Source organism: Branchiostoma floridae, chromosome 10 (assembly GCF_000003815.2).
Source record: "Branchiostoma floridae strain S238N-H82 chromosome 10, Bfl_VNyyK, whole genome shotgun sequence".
Taxonomy (NCBI): Eukaryota; Metazoa; Chordata; class Leptocardii; order Amphioxiformes; family Branchiostomatidae; genus Branchiostoma; species Branchiostoma floridae.
Genome location: NC_049988.1, coordinates 11,088,735 through 11,110,164, shown reverse-complemented (window position 1 = coordinate 11,110,164; position 21,430 = coordinate 11,088,735). Strand labels below are relative to the sequence as shown.

The following is a 21,430-nucleotide window of genomic DNA, read 5'->3' as shown; positions in this document are numbered from 1 at the left end:
GTACGATAGAATTTCTAATTGATTCACATTCACCTCATTTGACATAGTTAAAATCGCAATCATCTCTAAAGCTTAATAATATTTTGTTTTCAAATTAAGCTACATAAAGATGGTTGGAAAATAGACGTTTTACACACCGTTTTACCACGGAGAAAACTCCGTGTTATTTTAATGACGACACTTTTACTCCATGGGTTTATAATTACAATATCGGCATCAAGAAATGCATCATTGTACATCAATCTAGTCAAACGGAATTAGTAAAATTTCACCCCAGCAGTACAATTGTCTTTAAAATCATTCCTTCATCCATCTATACAATAAAGGTAGAGCCCATGCGTTTTCAAGTCCAATATATCAACACCTTAGACAAGAAAAACTTAACGTTATTTCCGTACAAGAAGGACAGCTCTTACCAACATACATTTCGATCAGTAAGTACTCGATCCTTCTCTCAAGTTGAAATGACCTAAAGACTGTCACGTGACATATGGCGTCAGAAACGTCTCTGTTGATGTACAGTCATTTCATCTTGAGAAGGATCAAAGGACTGACTAAAAGATTGTTGGCAGCGGATAGGAGCTTTACGTTGGGTACGAAAATAGCGTGTAAAGTTGTTTACTGTGTCAATTGAACCTACAAATATCAGCATTTTCAAAGTTTACGTCGTATCATGTGTATAAGCTGTGATGTATACATAATTCAGAGACAAATGTTTCGTTGAAGAAGGAGGGCATTTACAATGTAGAAATACAATACAGCATTGTACAAACACAACGCGGCATTGTCTGGATATACACGTCATGACTTGGACATCCGAGATATCTGAGATTTCGAAAAATTGTGTCCACGGATACCAAAAGTGTACCAAACGAGTCGGTTGGTAAAGAAATATCTGCTACAAATACAAACATTCATTGCGAAAAATCGTTGAAATTGACCACCAGAACTAACTTCTGCCTATTGACTTTTATGGCACCCCGCCATACTTTTCTTTGTGCCCACTTTCTCAATGAGAAACACTTAGAAATGTAGTAACATTCATTGAATTACTCTATGACATTGGTCATGTCACAATCACCGTCTGAGTCTGGCTTATGCTTCACGGAAGCAGCAGGTAGTTTATATTCTTCACAATTACTCAAAGGTTCAGTAGTTAACTACGAAATAGTTTTACATATCCCATTTTCCTTCATCAAATTACGTAGACAATTTACATGTAACTATAAGCCCAAGACTGTGCAACACTGTTTTAGTTCGAGCATCGGTGTGCCAAGGTGCTAGCCTAGCAGCCATCCTAGTTAGTTTAATTTACGCCGACACTCCTATACTCCAGTGTAGAGGGAGAATATGAGCGCCGGCATAAACTATGTAGGGTTGGTGACCCAGCAGGTTAGGAAGTACCTCCGATGTGGAAACAAGAGGACTTCAGCCGCCACACCCACCACAGCCGCCACACCCACCGCAGCCGCCACACCCTCCGCAGCCGCCACACCCTCCACAGGCCCCGCACTGCGCGCCCGCCCCGGGGTACTGGTAGATCGGGATGGGTCGTCCGTACCCTGCCGCTAGGATCATCAGCATGGTTTCAAATTCCATATTGCTGGAAAACAAGCAAAGAACTAATGAACCGGCGTCGTGTGTGGCGTAACTGGTAAATCGTTCGGCTCCGAATTTAGAGGTCCCGAGTTCGATACCAACTGTGCCCCCGACGTTGTGCCCTTGGGAAAGGTAGTTTACACGACCTTCCTAACTTCACCCGGCCAGGTGTAAAAATGGGTACCTGGGGAGGTTAAAGAAAAGACTACATTTACCTTCTAGATCTGTCTGTACTGTGTATGTGGCACTGTTAATATAAGTTACGTATACTAAATTGAGTGCAGTGCCACATTTTCCTCGTCTATCCAAAAGCAAATAGAAAAAACGAATTAACTCTTTTGGGTTAACTTGTTTTACAGGAAGTAAAATACAAAGAATTCTGTTCCAAAGAAATGAGGCTAGCCTTAGAACAAATAAGTTTACCCCCACTTGTTTGTAGAGCGTTGGTCCTGATCGCCTGATCTGTGCGCGTTACTCTGGTGCTTCTGTGATTGTTGAGAGTGTGACTGGTTACAAGAATGGTGGTGGTGTTGCACCTGCGGCGTCTGGCGGATAGACTTGGGATTGCAGAGCACCCACAACACCGAGATGGCAAAGGCGAGGGCTATCGCCTCCGGAACGTGTTCCACCTGAAGAACAAGACAATATTTATGTTTTTGTCAATGAAATAACGCTTTATCATTTTTCCAAATGTTCCGCAAACTTACCATTTAACAACAAGAATGCCGTCGCTATAGCTTTTACAAAACTGTCGTTAGTCTGCCAGCCAAATTTAAAACACAAAATATACAGGGCTAATTAGCTACATTGAATTCCGGAACAATTAACCATCTAGTTCCTTATTTGAGTTACAGTTCGTGGCTAAATGCTAACATTACTGGCGCGTATGAAAGTGCCCTTCAACCTGCCCCGAATGAGGAACTAATCAGCACCGCCCCTGAAGCGTCGCCAAAAAATTAATGCCACTTTGAGAATTAAAGTTTATGACGTACGTGTGCGGGGATGATGATCTTCCCGTTGGTTATGTTGACGCTGACGCAGTCCATCTGGAACGTCATGCCCTTATCTCTCCGTACTGCCAGCTGCCAGCCCAGCTTTCCATGTAGACTGTAGAAACCAACCTGCAAGAAAAGGGGCAAAGTTAACCAATCCACGCCGACGCAGAAGGTCCCAAAAATGTATTTTTCTTGGGAAATGGCGCATTTTAAGCTGGATGTTACAGGTAAGGATTCTGGAAATTTGATTGTGCCTGAAAAATGGGCTTTTAGCCATGTTTGGAGTGTCCGGTAGACTGTAAAGTAAGTGCACTTTGTGTGTCATCAGGTCTTGTTTATCGAGGTGAAAGGTCATCAGCTGGTGTGAAAACGGTTTCAAAATCACTAGATAGATACTTCTGTAACAGTGGTGTTCAAATGCTTCAGACTACGCTGCCAATGTGAGTTTTGCATGGACGTACCCCCAGGTAGGTGGCTTTTGACAGCCTGTTACTTACGTGTTTCTATATATTTGGATAGGCCACTAAATTGTTGATGCTGAAGAATGTTGCTCGAGGAGGCGCCTCGGCCACGATAATCAGCCTCAGTACTCAATACATTGGGTATCTACTGGCTGGCAAAAACACCAGATATTATTAGCGACGCCTGATGGGCGAGCTTAATAGTATAGTGTGGAACCGTTTCCAAAGTATTCTAAAAACTGTATAGGAATGTCAGGAATGTCAAAAGTCCGCGCATGCGTAGTTGCATCATGCCGGACTGTACCATTACCTCCACGGGTAAGCTTTCCAGTCGCCCAGGGCACGTACGTGCTCAGCAGTGTTTTCCGTATTCGCGCAAGGCAATTTTTGATTGATAGCCGTGCAAAATTGAGAAAAGCCTAGGACTTCAGACGTACCCGAATTGTAGTATGTAGTATGGTGGTCATGGAAATGTAAACATTTGAAACAGGGGGTAAAAGATTGTGGAGATATGTTTCTCGGAAAATGACCTGTGAGTCGTGGAAATCACTTCCGGGTTCGTTCGTGGTTTATGTGTCCAGGAGTTTGGAAAGTTTGGTGGCCTTCTTCACCCTTAATATCTTTCTGTTTTCAAAAGTACAAACTGATGTGTGAAACAAGCATTGTTTGAGCTTAAAACATGTGGGGGTTGTGAGATAGCGATGTGATGGTTACCTTCGCCAAGAAAGTTATATTTTGGGTAGCGTTTGTATGTGTGTGCCGGTTGTAGAAGACCACCATAGCTCAAGAACGCCTGGATGAATTGTATTGATATTCGGTACGTGGGTAGGTCTTGTTGAGACCTGGAAGCGATAATATTTTTGGCCTTCTAGTGGCCTGTTACGGTACTGCAGCGGAACTTCTTGGTTTGATATCTCGAGTTCTGGACATGCTGCGGCTATGAATCTTAAGTGGTAGACAGCTCTTGATGCTGTAAGTAAGTGGTATAGGTTTGGGCCCCCCTAGCGGCTTATTTTGGAACTGCAGGACAGGTTTAGACTTAGGTGTCAGACTTCTAAAGGGAATAACTAAAGAAGGGGTTGACGGATTGTTATGGTTTTTGGTACGTGGATAGGTTACGTGATGCTTAATATAATTACATATTAATTATGAAGAATTATGCAGAGTGGAAGCTAATTTGCATAATAAATTGGGAAACATGCTCAGCTCAATTAAAGGACCATTACAACATGTGACCTTTGTAACTGAGAAAGAGGAGAATATTGATAAATAAATGCATAACTTGCATAATTAATGAGAAAATGCTATAATGTCATTTTTATAAATGACGGGAACTTCTTACTTGTAGCATTTGGAAGTTATGTACAAGTGAACATCGTTTAACATTAACTATGCAAATTAGGTCCTAATTTGCATAAATTAGCAGAAAAGGCGACAAAAGTCTCCTTTCTTAACATATATTGCGCATGTCAATTTGTTGGAGATGATCAAGTTATATAGTTTATGCAAATGAGAGCCTTATTTGCATAATTCATGACAAACACAATTAATTCAGTAGAAAAATATTTTTATCTATCTATATATCTATATATATATCTATATCGATACTGGCAAAACCCCTTTTTTTTAGCATATTGTTATTTAGCTAGAGAGGATGATCAACTGATATCATTCATGTAAAATGAGGCCCTGATTTGTAAAATCGATGAGGAGCATTTACAATGTACATTAGTTCACCCTTCACTCACAAGGGACCCCCTTTGACAGCAATGCTCTATGAACATCGATCGCCAAACGAATGGAATACGACTATTAAAACCCATTAACAACAACAATCTGTAAAACTTATAAACATTAAAACCGTCGCTATGGCAATGATTTTAATTGCCACACTTTTTTTCATATTGTTTTGGATCGACAAGTAGCAGCCAGAAACACTCGAGCTCGTTTTGGCAGATATTTTGGTAACTCATGGAAATCCTTTACCAGCTACGCTTGGCATATGACTTCAGAGATTGGTCAAAGCAAGGTACATATTATTATCGTACTTTAGAGTTGTACCAATAAGTCCGTAATGTCTCCCGTCTGCCCCGTGACTTTGACCCCAATTGCAAAGCTGTCTGTCGGTGGACTGCCGGATACGGGGGGGTGGTCCCCTCGGTGTACCCCGGGGGTAGGTCACGGCGTCTGTTTGTTACCGCGTCCCGGGTTCATTTTAAGTCCGTCTTAAATTTAACCAGGAGCCCGACCGGGTCCAAAAATACCCCCAAGGAGCCGCAAGGTATCCACGTAAGGGTCACACCCGAAAGTGTCCCAAAATAGCATGTGAACAGCCAAACAGGGCCCATTTTCCAATCGGGACCCAGTACCTAAGCCTTACCCAGTTACCTTCAAATGCCCAGGGGTCATGGGGATGCCCTTCACGCCCTTGATGGGCGGCCGGCCGTCGATGGAAGGGATGCCGGGTTTGCCGGGAACTCCGGGCCGGAAACCCTCCCACTTCCCCACACAGATGCCCCAGTCTGTCTTCCCCTTGATGAGAATGGCACGTTCCCCTGCCGAGTGGTCCAGCGTGCAGTATGCACCTTCGTCTGTGACCTACAGTAAGGGGTACACACACAGTTCATGTTATTCATCTCATACTCATAGCTGAATATGTCATGTGTTGGATATGCAGCTATTGCAAGGCATGTACAGTAGAAGCCATTTAATTGCACATCCCATTTGCCAGTGTATTTCGTGCAATTATCCGGGTGGTGCAACAATGCGAATTCGAAGTTGTCCGGTTTGGGATTTTGGGATTCCGTGTAATTAACAGAAGTGTGCGATTATAATTATTAGTTGTGAATTTTACTGGCTTCTACAGTATTATGTTTTCTAAAGCGTGTATTACCAGGAGAGTAAACACTTCGGTAATGGAACTATATGTACAATTTTCAATTCGTTCTTTTGGTCTACGCACAAAGAAAGAAACGCAAAGGACCTGTTGTCTGGTAGGTAGTGTGTCGGGGCCTATAAGATGCGCAGTAGCTGCCATGTCACTCTCACGTGCGTACACTTGAATTGCTGACATCATCAGTTCCTGTGAGTGGATGACGCGCACGGTGAAGGCGACGCATCTGTCTGAGATCCGGGGGTATACCCTGCGGGAATATCATGAAGAAAAATCAAGGTTTCCCAAACACTAAACAATTTACAGTAACGGTATAATCCATCACGTAAAGTCTTTTCATACGGTCTATTTGTTGGCATATCCGTTTCTATAGCCCTACAGCAACACAGTCGTGCAGGCACTGATACCGCTATCTCCGTGTACAATTATTTCAACTTCTTAGTTCATTGCCTTGAAGTGGTCTAATGACCTTGCTCTGAACACTCTCGTTAAAAAATAGTGCTGTGTATTCAACCCCCAACTCCTTTCCTTTCCTTTCGCACTAAATGCCTTACAAACAAGAAAGAGTTCGAAGATCCCATACCTCCACCAGTCTTTGTAGATTTAGTGTTTCATTGACTGTGCAAATTTACTGTAATCAGCACAATCTATGATACTCACTTATGCACGGCTGTCTCACACTTGTTAGAAACCTCGCTCGGACGGGCCAGTGGGATGTGGCCGTGAAGGATGTCGGGAACATTTGATGACTCATATTGTCCAGGCCGCATGTTGAAAAGGTAGTGGCCCTTGCGTATTGACGTCACCTGAAGGGAAACGTGTGTACCAATAGGGTAAATGTAAGTTTTCAAGCGCGTTTTTCAGCAATTGGACGAATGAATTTACATAGTTTTATAGTAGTATCTATGAAAGGGACTATGAATCATACAGGAATTTGGATAGGATAGGATAATTACGTTGATGGCCCACCTATTTGTCGGTGCATATGGTGCCATAAGGAGCATGATCATTTGCCATGTCCATCTTATCAAATAATCTCGTTAGCGTTGCTCAGTGTTACGTTAGCGTGGCTTTACTCAGTGTTTCAAGCAAATGTCCTATAACACCTGACCATATACACCTCAGGGTGGGTCATTAACGCTTAATCAACACCATACCTTGATTGTGAAGTTTAACGTAGCCCCTGATGGGTTCCCGTCCTCGCCCATGAGCTCCGCGCTGTGGGAAATGTGGTGACCTTCCTCCGCCACGTTGACAAGGTCAGTAGCGATGGGCACCGCTGCCGTCCCGTGGAATCCCTTCACAAACAGCTTCTTGGCCTCCACATCAAACTTGAGCGTGGCGTGGACAGCTGTGTCGAAACGAAACTTGGCCAGTCCGTCAGACGATCTCCCCTTCCAAGACTTGTGAGATCCTCCGAGTTTGCAAATCCTCCCGCCTCCCGCTATGTCCACCTTGACCGTGAAGTTGTCGTCTGAGGGCAGATTCAAAATGTAGACTTCCTGCAGTACTATCGTGCACTGCCTGGTAGCGTACGCGTTCATTGTCTTTGCAGGGACTAGGAAAGCGCTAGGGGGCTCTCCTCGGAACATGGCGCCGTTCAGGGCGAAATCTTCGTTGAATGTTTTCTTCCAAAGCTGTCTCGTCTGCGTGTCAGACAGCAGTAGTTTGGAGCCCGGGGAGCGATCGTTCACGGAGTCGTCGTGATTCAGCATCCTGCCGAGAATGTTGTCCGTGTCGCTCTTGTAGATGGCCGGGTAGTTCTGTGTAGAAGTAGACAATGGTGGTACCAAGGGTTTGAACATCAGGCCACATGCACTGACTTAATTTCATGGATGCTATCCGCTCACGAATTGACTTTTGAAACACACAAAAAAACGAACCAAAAACTGTGGCTACATGTGACCTAATAGCATTCTTGTTCAATGAGAATTTTGTACTAGTCAGAGGATCTGCTCTCCAGGTTAACAGGGGACACATGGTCAGGCCATATTTAAACAAGAGTGGCAATAGAAACATAATTAAAATTCACTGGAGGTTTAGTCCTGTGCTTTTAATTTTTTTTTTTTTTAATTTTTTTTTTTTAAATTTATTAGTAGCAGCATTTGTTGCTGGATTTTATTTTTTGGCCCTCGCTCTTTTGTGTCTCCAGTGGATGTCATCCATAAATTTAAGTCAGTTTGGCCTAACAGATTCTTTACACATGAGTACAATCTTATTTGCAAAGTGATACCGTATTGGTAACGTGTGACGTAGTGAGTACGTACCTGGTGAGCATGCCAGATGAGGTCAAAGTCATAACACGGCACCAGGAACAGTTTGGGGTTACTCTGTTTCAGGAACAGGTATTTCTTGTATCGCTCTTTGGCCGCCTCCAGGAACTTGTTGTCACCGTAGTGAGGAAGCGACACCTGGTAGAAGAACACCCTCTGGCGGGCCACAGCTAACTGCAGGTTGTAGGAAATCTGACTTTTGAAGTCGCTGTGACGCACGTGATAGCCGATGACGAAGGGCTCGTTTGGGTACTCCTTTTCCCACAATGCCTTCGCTCTCAGCTGGCCCACCTCCCGCTCGTGTCCGACCAGTATTTTGTGATCCACCGTGGTGTTCACCAGATTCCTACAGTCCTGTTCGTAGTAATACGGCGCCAACAGATGCACGTGCCAAATCCAGGCTATGTCCAAGGGAGCCGCGAGAAGTTCACCTCCGTGTTGGGCCGCTAGGGGGAGCCAGAACAGTTCGTATCTCCTGATAGCCTCCAACACGATGGCTTCGTCGTACAGGATAGGGCATCTGTCCACGAGATGTAGGAACTCAAGAAGCTTCTTGGCGGCTCCTACCAGGTCTACTCCAAAGGCAAGACTGTTGGGGTCATAGGCCGTGTCAATCTTGATATCCTGGAGGGACAACGCTATGGATGTGGGGCCGTTGTCTTGTGACGTCATGATGGACTAGCAGGTATCTGTAGATACAACAAAATGTCGTCAGGTGAAATAGTTCTTCGCTACCCATTCATGTGTGGCCATTCAAAGAAAGAAAGTAACAAGAACGAGCAAACGGGTATACCTAATCAGGTCTTTGTTGGCTTCCAATTGACATAAGATAACATAATGCTATAATACATTAATGACATTTGAACAATATGCAAAATGTGCAATTGTGATGATAAACGCTTTGTAACGATATTAACAGTAACGTTACACATTTGAATTCCCGTTGATTTACAACATCAGTGGTACGTCCTACTTTGCTGCATACATAAAAACAGACATCTCCGGATGATACAGGAAGGTACTGCACCTTCTAAAAATACACGCAGCGCAAATCTACGCTTATGCCGTCTGAGTGTGAAACATTGTAATGACCACACATGTAAAGCGTGACGGATAACTACGTGTAGTTGTAGACGTCAGACAGCGAGGAGAAGCTACAAACTGTTTTTTCTCATGACGTGGGTTCTATTTATATCTGACGATACTTCATTCCGCTAAAGTTAAGATTATCGGCTTCTTCGGGTGCGTAATTTTTCATCTAGAGTTTCTGCTAGGCTCTCTAAAGGTATCCCATGCAATGGTGCTATCAGCTATGATCGCAACTGAATGGTATCAACAGATCTTGCCAAGAATACCAAATAGCAGACGAGCCCAAAGGGAAAAATATTTCAACGAAGTTGCCAGGAGCTATTTGATACCTCTGGTTATATCATCGTCCATGTGTTGTCAAACTACTTTAAAGTCTAATGCCAATCCCTGGAGCAATTTTCAACCAAATTGGACGGTAGAATGTCGCGGTAAATGTTAGGCCTTCTCCCAATGGCTTAACATTTGTCAAACCCTTTAATTGACCCATTTTGCTAAATTCTTACAGGGTCCAGTAGTAGGCGCGTGTGTCAATACGTGCTTCTGTGATTACACCCCCCCCCCTAACACCACCACCCACGCTTCATCATGAAATGTATTTTAAAAGCAAAGATAACCTAATAACTATGTACAATAGCAGCCATTACATCATGATGAGTCTGGATGAGTACTGTAGGGAGTTAATAGGTGGGTAATGAGCTGCAGGTGGCGCCAGTGGAAAGACACTTAGCACCACTGAGCTGTTCCAGACACCTTCGTCTGTGACGTACTCAATTGATGAAGCATTTCATTGTCTTATATTGCGACAGTACAATTACAAGAATGCTGTTGTCTTAAGAACCCGTGTTGTTCAGATTTGGACATGATCGGTGTATGGATATTGTACTTGAAGTTTTACCAGCAGTCGTACTGTTATGCCTGGGTTCGTATCTTAATACATGTTCGATGAAATCCGTGCCAATATGCGGTTGAAGAATAAATCAATAATGTGATGGTACAATGATAAACTTTCTTTCATCACATGATCAATACTGATGACCAATCACTTCAGAACATAAACTCGCAAGTTACAGACACGTGATTTTATAAACACGTGATCTTGCGGATCCAGCGATTGGTCAAACGTACCAGGAAGCTTATACCGACCACCGTCTCTGTTCAGTGATGGCTGGAGTGCCCTGATCCTGAAGAAGAAGACGTTGAAAAATTGATCCGTGTACAACTAACGACTTAACTCAGACTAGTCTTAGTGCTGGAAGAAAGTTTTGGATTGTTCTATGATCAATACCAACACAGATAAGCTTACATGACACATGATTTGATATAGGTACGATTATGTTAGGGTACCGCTAAGCAGAATATGGGCCATGTACATTCGTTGCACAATCGCCGTACGATCGCAAGACTGATTATTGGGAAAGTCGTGCACGTGTCTTACAACATTCAGCGGTTTTGTTACCGAGAAGGCCGCCTTAGATCCTTGCCATCGGTTGGTTCTGTCACAGCCTGTTAGGAAAATATTCTTTTGTATGAAAATTTCACGACGGAGCCGAATGTGACCGCGCGGTGAGATGAAACAGTTTGTGGCCGGACGTGGGACTTTCATCTCTGAATCGAATTAAACTTAGGCCATGTTGATTTGATTATATGGATTACATATCCGCTCGCGCATCAATTTTCGGCCGTTTCGAAAAAAAGTTTTCAGCCACGCTCTACATCGTAGCGGCTTAAAAATAAATAAGCAAAAAATAAATACCGGAATACGTATACTAATGTCACAGAACATGACAAGGTTAAAGAAGATGTGAAAGAACACAAATAAAGAATCTATCGTTTGATATTCTATATTCTGAGTGTTCAGTTATTTTTTCCACCTTCCTGACCATTTTGATTTCATAATGAAATCAACTTTTTTGTCAAACTTTTTTTATTCGCACGCTCGCATCAGATATTGGATTCCCATAAGATGCCATCCATATGATCAAATCAACATGGCCTTATGAGGCAATGGATCGAATCTAACGGTAGCGAACACAAGATCTACAACGCAAAAGTCATGATTTACTACGTGAGCGGCTCTACAAAACTGGCCCGCGTAGATTATCAGGGTAGCTGTACGAGAAGAGAAACGCCGATCGATAAGACAATTTTCTGATAAATGAGTTCATAACATGTTAAAACCTCCCGAAAATTGCGCGGAGCGGCATTCTGTAAGGCATAGGGTTTAAATATTCATGTCGCTTTTGACATGGTAGCTTTAGCTAGCTTTGAAGTTGATGTTGTCAATGCCAAGGGCATAGAAATACAGTGCGCCAGTAATATCACTGAAAAATGAAGAAAAAAAACATTATATTCTTCGACATCGCGAGTGCCTAATTTTATTGGTGCAAACTTGACTCTTTTGGCAAATGTTTCAAAGATGCTCTGAGGTGTAACGAAGTAGCAGCACAAAAGCAAAGCCTGTGTTAGAAGAAGACAGACGAAACATATGTTTCTTAAAAGTTCATTTTCCTATGATTTATATAGTATAAGGTTCGACCTTTCCTCTCGGCGTTAGAATTCCCCTTGACGGACTACGCCTTGGATACCTATAAGGTAGCAATGGTGAGATCGCGTGGTGCAATCGGCAGCGCGTTAGGCTCAGGCCTAAGAGGTCCCGAATATGAATCCTGCCGTGTCACCGATCTTTTGCCCTTGGGAAAGGCACTTAAAACGACTTCCCTCACTTAACTCAGGTGTAAACTAGTACCTAGCTGTAGCTAGTGGCAGCGACGGGCCTTTGTGGCATAGGCAGGCCTTGAAAACATGTTCGGGCATGACGCATCCGCTATACATGAGAGTTTGGAAAAGGAAGTGCACAGCCCTCCTTAACCTAAAAAGGTCACGCGCAGGCCAGGTCGCCTAACCCACCCTGTCTACCTACCATTGTCTTACGAGAGAGATAGATGCCATGGAAAAAAGTTAAGGTGAAAGATAAAAGTGCAAGAAACTTGTACATGTATATAGACCTCGTGTAGGGATAATTCTGTAACGTATGTTAAGAGGAAAGTTTGAAGCTTTACAATAGCAGATATTTCAGCACCACAGACAGTACAACATGCGGGAAGAGCATCCTTGTGGATGGATTCCCGTTTTACAACTCTGTGGGGGAATGTAACGACCCTTAATGACACAGCATCATGGAGGTGATAAAACGTGTGCGCACCTTAAGTCAACCTTCTCCTAAGGCCACCATCGTACGTTATCAGGGCCTTATCTTCAGGCAGAGCACTTCACGATAATACCGGTGTAAATTCGCCCAATTTACCCCAGCTTATGGGGAAACACAGCTTTGATCAATACTGTACAAAGCGCACGTTATATGGGAGATCTGATGGGATCTTGTGTCTTCGTGGGATGGTTGGCGATGGGCATTTTACAGTACTATAAGTTCTCCCGAGAATATTGGCACAAAGTCCTTCTGCGGATCGACATGTCAAGATCAAGGGGTGTGGGGATTTAGAGGGAGTGTTATGTCTATTTCACAGGGGAGTGGAGCTACATTCTGATATAGGAAATTGGAGGGGTGGATGACTATACCAGCACTTTCGGCGCTACGAAATGGATAGCTACATGCAAATGTCATTACCTTTGGACCGACTAATGGCACGGAGGTGGCCGGGGGCATTCGTCAAACTCAACACGTCGTTACGTATATAGTAACTACAGATAGCACCAGACCAAGTAGAAAGAACTATAGTTCCGGATAGATTGCAGATAACTCATACTTGTTTGTAACTTTGTAACATAGAATCAAGCCGGGCAAAATATGTGCCCACGTACATGCTTTGACTATTTTTGGTATGTAACATCCTATGAATGCCGCACACACACACACACACATACACACACACACACACACACACACTCAGTCACTCACACACACACTCAGCCACTCACACATTCAAATATGCTATAAAAGTTTGCTAAAAGTAAGCGCATATATAGCTATGCAACTGTTCTTTCCCATATCTACAATACTCAAGTATGTCCCTGAAGAACTCTTGACAATGTGATCCTGAAATAAAAAGTCGGCATCTGACAAACGATCTACGAGACAAAGAGTCTTCATCAAAATCTTAGGCCAAGGCACGTTTCTGGCTTTAACCACCTTGTGACCTGCACAGTGCTCCATGACGACATCGTAAAATGGGCTGTCCAAATTGAAAGGACACTCATCCATCATCGGCCGTGCTACGGCCACCAGACCATCTCTTGACCCTCCAGTGGACATCTGGAGCGCCAGAACTAACCTTTACAAAAGGTGACCCAGATTGGATATACTAATATCCTTATACGCTGAATGACCGCCAAAAGGAACGCAAAAATCAATACAGCGTCCAGTGTTTGACCTAAATTTCCTGATTGTTTGAGCGGAATTGCTGTGGTTACAGTTGTCAGACGTAGCGTGACTGCTCTTTTATAACTTACGGGTGGTTTCGGTTTATACTGTTGGGGTGATTGCAATCTATCGTATTTCAAAGAAAAAAAATCAGAATGTGAATTTTTTGTCTCCTTAATTGCAGCAACTTAAATGAACCCCTATAGGCAACGGCATTTCTGGTACCTATGTATGTACATTAGTTTAATTGCTCAACGGATAACCGCACACCTGTTAATTGCACGGAATCCCAAAATCCCGTGGTAGTGCAGATGCTAGTAACTGTATCTGTATCTATATAGCCAGTATAATTATAACCGCCCTTTGGCGTAACACACCAGGCTAACTGTAACTTCGATAATTGCACGAAATACGCTGGCGAATCGAGTGTGCAATTAAACTGCTTCTACTGTATATAGATACACGTACACAGCAAGCTACAAATGAAATTAGTCCATTAATATCAAACATGACTTGTGATAAATTCATAGAAAGAAGTTGCGGCTGCATTTGAACAGTGTGAAGAAGAGGTCACGATGAGTGGGTGTGAGCTATTATTCTCAGAACGTACTGCAATATTCCGCCCACCGGCACAACACGATGTCTTCAATTGTTAATGTAAAGCTTCATATAGCGAGCCCCCATCGTGGATAAATATTTATAGTATGTAATGAAAAACTGGCGCCCGACATGCGAACATTTTATTGCTTATCAAAGAAAAAATGAAGAAATCAATATAAGTTCATTTCTGATTAACGTCTAGTGTACTACCTATTCCCATAAAAATTTATAACCCCATGATTGTACTTGCAGTCTTGCATCAAGACCGTGTTTTGCCATTTTCCAATTTCTTCCAACCTTACCCGTAACGTTCAAAGATTTTCCACTCTTTAATCCACTTGCTCTGTATGAACATGTATTTGACGACGTTTGGCACCTTTCTTCTGATGGATACATGCAGTTCTTTTCATCTAAGGTACTTATTCAAAGTTAGTAAGCAGGCTGCAAGAAGGCCACGGGGGCACCTCAACATCTAGCCCTCTAACAGCTTCAAACATCCAGTTTAGTTCCGGTTAATGCAAACCGCTTTCCTCAGATGTAAGCCGACGTGGGAAGTAGTCACACAAGTGTATAGATCAAGTTCGTATGAGGACATTTTTAACGCACAATACGCATCCATACCCATCTCAATCGTATTCAGTCAGTTTTAGGTACGTAGGCTTACGCACAGTACGGCCCAGTAGGCGTACCTAATTAAGGCGGGTTCACATGCGTGTATTTTCAAGTGCGTATGAGGTCCGTATTAAAGTCTGAGCCTCTACCAGGCTCCATAGGTCGTTGAAAAGTAGGAAATGGACAAATATAGACCGATAACATGCCAGAGGAGTTAGCTGGCTGAGGAGTATGGTTTGCGGCCCAAGTAACTCCTCTGCCATGTTATCTGTTTATATTTGTTAAATTTCTACTATTTTTTCTAGCTACCCGTTGAGCCTAGAAGCTAAGCCTTCCATACGGACCTCATACGGACTTGAATATATACGCACGTGTGAACCTATCTTAAAACTGGCACAAAATGATTGAGATGCGTATGAGGTGAGAACGACTGCGCATAAAAATGTCAATACGGACCGGACTTCATCATCATCATCCGGGCGTGCTCATCGAAAGATGAACATGATCGGACTTCATACTAACTTGAAAGATACGCTCGTAGGACTACTCCCTGTCCCTGATGCTCAGTCAAATTGCCCAAATACGTGCAGGGAAAAAAGGTAACATTGTACATATTTTTAGCATCGGTGTGACGTTGTAATGGCTATTTCAAATTCCATCCCATCTACAGTGATGACGTTTGCCATAATCACAACCTACAGAAAAACATCGAAATACCTCGATAAGAAAACTGTCTGCAACATTAATGGGACCCGCCGGATTGCCGCGTACATGGATGGAAATTTCTCAGACCCTCCAATAGGTCATGCAGGCTTTTTACTTGATCACGGGACGTGCCCATGCAGACAGTGAGGAATCGTACGTCAGTATGTGCGCTGGTAATTACTCCACAACCAACGAGGCGTTCGTCTGTACGTGATGGGTGTACGAATCACATAGCCCATTTCCTATCTACGGGAAAGGAACAAAATTATCTTACAAAATATACGTCCTCGGTGGGTGCAAACAGTCCTGAGGTTATAACTATGCAAATAACCTTACAAGATGTTATCAAAAAAATTGTTATTAGTAATGTAAGGAAACTTATAAGAAAACAACCGTGGCGCCGAAGTTGGGATTAAAAGTCAACCTTTGGAGACTTGAAATTTCCACAGGCTTTACAGTGATTACTCCAAGGCGCTGCGTGTCGACTTTGGGGGATTGCTATCTACAGGTCCTGAATAAAATAATACCCACGTGCACCAACTTTGCTTCACAAACTAGTTTTTTGCCGTGCACGTATCACTAAACCATGCAGATTCTACACTTTACGATTTTCTGTATGAAGCCCATACTGGAAGGTTATTAGAAATCGCAGAGTTATTAAAAATCACTGATTTAAAAGCCAATGTACAACGATTGAAAATGCATCGGAAAAAGATTTGCAGTGATAAAAGAATATTAATGCGTTGCGCAGCATAGATATGGTATTATAAATTTCACCGCTTTCCGGCATTTTCTTAATTGCTTATATTTATATAATTAATCTACAACATTTCACTGTTACAGGCGGCAAATGCCAGACGCATTCTTTTCGCAAACAGGTGCGGTCCAGTGAGATACTGGCTTTACAAAGACTCATGTAAAGGTGGCATCTCACTGCACTTGGGGCACCGTTGCGGCACTGCGGGGTTCGTTCACTGCGACATTGTTGTGTTATTTTCGCCATTTTTGTTATTATCTAGATATTGCGTAATACGTAAAAGTATGACTTAGAAGACAACAAAATACACAAAACGGAAGAAAATTCGTTCTCTATCTTTGAAATTCGTTGAGTAATCTTTCGAACCCCGCAGTGCCGCACCTGTGCCCCAAGTACAATCAGATACCAACTTAAACGTGACTCCACAAATCAAGTCTTCCCTGAGGACCCCAATCCGCCCCCCTCCCCAGTCCTCAGGTTGATCAGTCTGGGCTTGTTGTAGCGGATGAGGTTCCATCAATAACGTTTGTCGGTACTGATTAGAAACGGCAGGTCGGGATCTATGTGCTCCTTTCTTAAAAAATACCGCCGCTACTTCGATTTGTTGAGCGGGGTATCTGGGGACAAGCCTTGATTTAGGACTATAAAGTTATGGTATTTTTTTGTATTTTTAATATAATATCTATAGGCAGCATCGCAAGTAAGATTGACTATTCTTCAAATCTGGTTTTGTGAGGGTTACATTTTTGAAGGCCATAGATCAAATCGATTATGATTTGAAAGATACCATGTACTAACCAACAAACTGATTCTACATTACTTACTTTGTTATATATGTTTGAAAACTTTACTAGAACTTGGATTCACTTCTACAATTTCCATCTGATATTGACGAACCCTATGTTGCCTGTTAAGGCTAAGACTATTAAAGTGAGCTCCCTCAGAATTCACACGGGGGATTCTGTCAAAACAAGAAAGCCCCCGTCAGTGTGAGAGCGCTTATCTTAATGTGTGATATGTTTTGATCGGCACAATGTTCATAATGATATTGCCTTCTTGATGGGATGTCATATATGAGGCTGTGTAACGAAATCTTTAACGAACACCCGGGAAAACTCTTGTGGCAGGTGATGTTAGTCATCATTGTCAGCAAACGTGCGTTAAAACGTGATATGTCTATCATTTACCGCTGTGGGTAATGAAGTATACATCAACGCATGTTGCTTGTGACATCACTGATATCGTACATGCAAGTAAGATCTGTTTTAAACGTCTCCCGTTTGTACATATACGGTTTTTCGCAGAAAGAGAAAGATGTAACGCTAGTTCATCTTTGGGTTGCTGTCGCATTTGTCTCGTCACGAACATGCAAATGAGCAAACGCCCAATTTGATGACCACATAGTCAACCTTTATCCGCGGGTGACCTATATCCGTTGTTTATATGGTATTTTTACAAGATATCTTAAGTAATAGATATCAAGTCGACGAACGGTTGTTTCTGGCAATATTTTCAAAATACAGCAGTTTGAAACCGTCGCCCTAAATACACCGTTTCTTAAATCCGGATATAGGTTACCCCGCGGATAAAGGTGAACTAACGTTGACCTTAGTTAGTAAATGGTTACAGTTGGAAAATTTGAGGAGGTCTACATCCCGCCTCCCCAAGGGAAACAAATATAACTTAACATCCCACAACACTAATGTTCATGGCAAATTTAAGTGTTCCTGGAAAACATTTCCGCTGGAGTATTGGAGACAGGAATCCTTAACCTACGGGTGTTTCATCAGGGGCAGGTTCTGCTGAGTTGATTTCTCTGCCAGACGAGTGCACGCTGTGATACTAATGGAACCTAGTCATCATAGTCACCAGTCAGTTATAGCAAGGTGCAGATGCTAGCTTAGGTGGTATCTCACTGCACTAGGAGGCACCGGTGCAGCACGTTCAAAAGATTACTCAAGGAATTTCAGAGATAGAGCTAGAGAACGAATTTTCGTACGTTTTGTGTATTTTGTTGTCTTCTAAGTCATACTTTTAGTATTATGCAATATCTAGATGATAAAAAAAATGGCGAAAATAACACAACAATGTCGCAGTGAACGAACCCCGCAGTGCCGCACAGGTGCCCCAAGTGCAGTGTGATACCACGTTTAGTCTGCTTCAAGTCAAGGCTCTAGGAACTTCAGTATTGCCAGAATACTTTGAGAACATCAAAGTTTGTCTCGTCAATCACAACTCCGTTTGATGTGTTTTTAATCGCGATTGATCGGAGGCAATTACCCAGAACGGCGGGGGATTTTGCCTTACAAATCCGTAAATCGGGTAATCTGTTCTCTGAAACAATTGCTGAATTTTAACTTCACGAGTGAGCTTCAAATGAGGAGACAAAATACACCCTTGTGATCGTTAAGAGGAAAATGCTTCAGACAAATGGACGCGTCACGCTTGGAATTTAGATGAGGGCATAAAACACTGGGATTGATGTGAAGAAGTCTTAACAAGTTTGTACACCATACTCATCCACACTGGGTACGCTTAGATAAGTGGCCGTTTGTTAGAGTTTGATGTATGAGTCTTCGACACAGCATGCCCCCAGGAGCCTGTGACGTGCTAGTGTGTAAAAAGTACAAGAATCTCCGGAAAGGAATACAATAAGTACGTTTGGTTCATCGTACTGGATCGCAATATCCATAAGTCAGTCCACTACAGCATTAAGTAACCAGCTGCAAACATTCGTACTATCCATACCTCTAGTTCCTCGCACCATGAAGTCCAGCACGTTAGGTGTGACGGGTTCTTCGGTGTAATATAACCAGCTGCTGCCGCGCCGCGTGCCTGCGAAGCTGGTGTGTTACGCCGAAGGGCGGTTATACCGGCTACATAGATACAGATACAGACGGATACAGCATAGGTAGTATAGGCCGCCTTCTTTGTTACATGGGTCCCCCGTGCCATCAACTAACGGTGCATACCCAGGGTGATCATGGTCTTTCCACGACCTCTGCTCTCATTGGCTATCGCAAATACGTTCAAATTGTCTGTAATCAACAGTAGTAAACGCCGGTGGAAATTGCAATCAAAGGTTCTGGACGAAATTAAAGATACGCACTTCTGGGATTCCCGCTGATTGGATTAGGGACCTTTGGGGCTTACCTGAATGGAGGCGTCGATGTAAGGCACACCATGAAGTATAACACGGATTGCCATCATCTGAAATCATCTAGGCAAATAACGAGACTGCTTTTCAGGATACTCAGACAGAGAATATGTTATGATTTCATTTTGTTTTTGTTTTTATTGAACTCATCTCCGTTCCTTAAAAAAGTCTCTGTGAATCTTATTTGTTGACACATGATGAGGGTCGATAAGTACTTATCTTAAACCTTGATGGTTATCGATTCCCTTGGATAGTAAAGAGACAGCAGTGATTGAGGTAACAGGCAGGAGGAATCGACCTATTGCCGTAGGTTATCTGCACGTCTTCATCCGTCCTTGGTCACTTTACTCTTCAACCTTCTTTACTCTCACTAGATGACAAGTAAAGATAGTTGAAGGGTAAAGATGCGTGAAAGGTAAAGATGGTAGGAAAGTAAAGATGGTCGAAGAGTAAAGGTGGTTGAAGACTAAAGATGGTTGAAGAGTAAAGATGGTTGAAGAGTAAAGATAGGTGAAGTGTAACTAGTACTAAAGGTGGTTGAAGAGTAAAGATGGTTGAAGACTAAAGATGGTTGAAGAGTAAAGATGGTTGAAGAGTAAAGATGGTTGAAGAGTAAAGATGGTTGAAGAGTAAAGATGGTTGAAGAGTAAAGATAGGTGAAGTGTAACTAGTACTAAAGGTGGTTGAAGAGTAAAGATGGTTGAAGACTAAAGATGGTTGAAGAGTAAAGATGGTTGAAGAGTAAAGATGGTTGAAGAGTAAAGATGGTTGAAGAGTAAAGATAGGTGAAGTGTAACTAGTACTAAAGGTGGTTGAAGAGTAAAGATGGTTGAAGACTAAAGATGGTTGAAGAGTAAAGATGGTTGAAGAGTAAAGATAGGTGAAGTGTAACTAGTACTAAAGGTGGTTGAAGAGTAAAGATGGTTGAAGACTAAAGATGGTTGAAGAGTAAAGATGGTTGAAGAGTAAAGATGGTTGAAGAGTAAAGATGGTTGAAGAGTAAAGATAGGTGAAGTGTAACTAGTGCTAAAGGTGGTTGAAGACTAAAGATGGTTGAAGAGTAAAGATGGTTGAAGAGTAAAGATAGGTGAAGTGTAACTAGTACTAAAGGTGGTTGAAGAGTAAAGATGGTTGAAGACTAAAGATGGTTGAAGACTAAAGATGGTTGAAGAGTAAAGATGGTTGAAGAGTAAAGATGGTTGAAGAGTAAAGATGGTTGAAGAGTAAAGATAGGTGAAGTGTAACTAGTGCTAAAGATGGTTGAAGACTAAAGATGGTTGAAGACTAAAGATGGTTGAAGAGTAAAGATGGTTGAAGAGTAAAGATAGGTGAAGTGTAACTAGTGCTAAAGGTGGTTGAAGAGTAAAGATGGTTGAAGACTAAAGATGGTTGAAGACTAAAGATGGTTGAAGAGTAAAGATGGTTGAAGAGTAAAGATGGTTGAAGAGTAAAGATGGTTGAAGAGTAAAGATGGTTGAAGAGTAAAGATAGGTGAAGTGTAACTAGTACTAAAGGTGGTTGAAGAGTAAAGATGGTTGAAGACTAAAGATGGTTGAAGACTAAAGATGGTTGAAGAGTAAAGATGGTTGAAGAGTAAAGATGGTTGAAGAGTAAAGATGGTTGAAGAGTAAAGATAGGTGAAGTGTAACTAGTGCTAAAGGTGGTTGAAGACTAAAGGTGGTTGAAGACTAAAGATGGTTGAAGAGTAAAGATGCTTGAAAGGTAAAGCTGGTTGGAGAGTAGAGATGGTTAAAGAGTAAAGATGGTTGAAGATTATATAGCTGAAGATGGTTGAAGACTGAAATTGGCTGAATAGTAAACATGTGTAACTAGTACTAAAGGTGGTTGAAGAGTAAAGATGGGTGGAGACTAAAGATGGTTGAAGACTAAAGATGGTTGAAGAGTAAAGAT

At 42.4% G+C, this 21,430-nt stretch overlaps 2 protein-coding genes across 3 annotated transcripts in view; one reads left to right on the top strand and one right to left on the bottom strand.

Moving 5' to 3' along the window:
* Positions 1-21,430, top strand: part of LOC118424537 (trichohyalin-like) — a 565,429-nt gene that overhangs the window by 341,859 nt on the left and 202,140 nt on the right. The gene's annotated exons all lie outside the window — the stretch shown is intronic.
* On the bottom strand, positions 976-8,965 carry LOC118424541. 2 transcript variants are annotated; one of them, XM_035833148.1, is made up of 8 exons: positions 8,216-8,965; positions 7,106-7,711; positions 6,609-6,754; positions 6,039-6,198; positions 5,444-5,653; positions 2,592-2,720; positions 2,023-2,228; positions 976-1,603 (listed from the first exon to the last, which is right to left on the bottom strand). In XM_035833148.1, the coding sequence occupies exons 1-8, from the start codon at positions 8,891-8,893 to the stop codon at positions 1,429-1,431; spliced, it is 2,310 nt and encodes a 769-aa protein (XP_035689041.1). In that variant the 5' UTR covers positions 8,894-8,965; the 3' UTR covers positions 976-1,428. The 2 variants fall into 2 exon arrangements, with proteins under 2 accessions (XP_035689041.1, XP_035689042.1); XM_035833149.1 differs by having other exon boundaries at positions 2,029-2,228.

Excerpts from the sequence above, each read along its gene's own strand:
- LOC118424541 (XM_035833148.1), bottom strand. The coding sequence starts at position 8,893 with ATGACGTCACAAGACAACGGCCCCACATCCATAGCGTTGTCCCTCCAG. Across the intron at positions 5,654-6,038 it reads CACTACCTACCAGACAACAG|GTCACAGACGAAGGTGCATA; the intron begins GTCCTTTGCGTT and ends CCCTTACTGTAG. Across the intron at positions 1,604-2,022 it reads CGCTCTACAAACAAGTGGGG|CAATATGGAATTTGAAACCA; the intron begins GTAAACTTATTT and ends CTTGTTTTCCAG.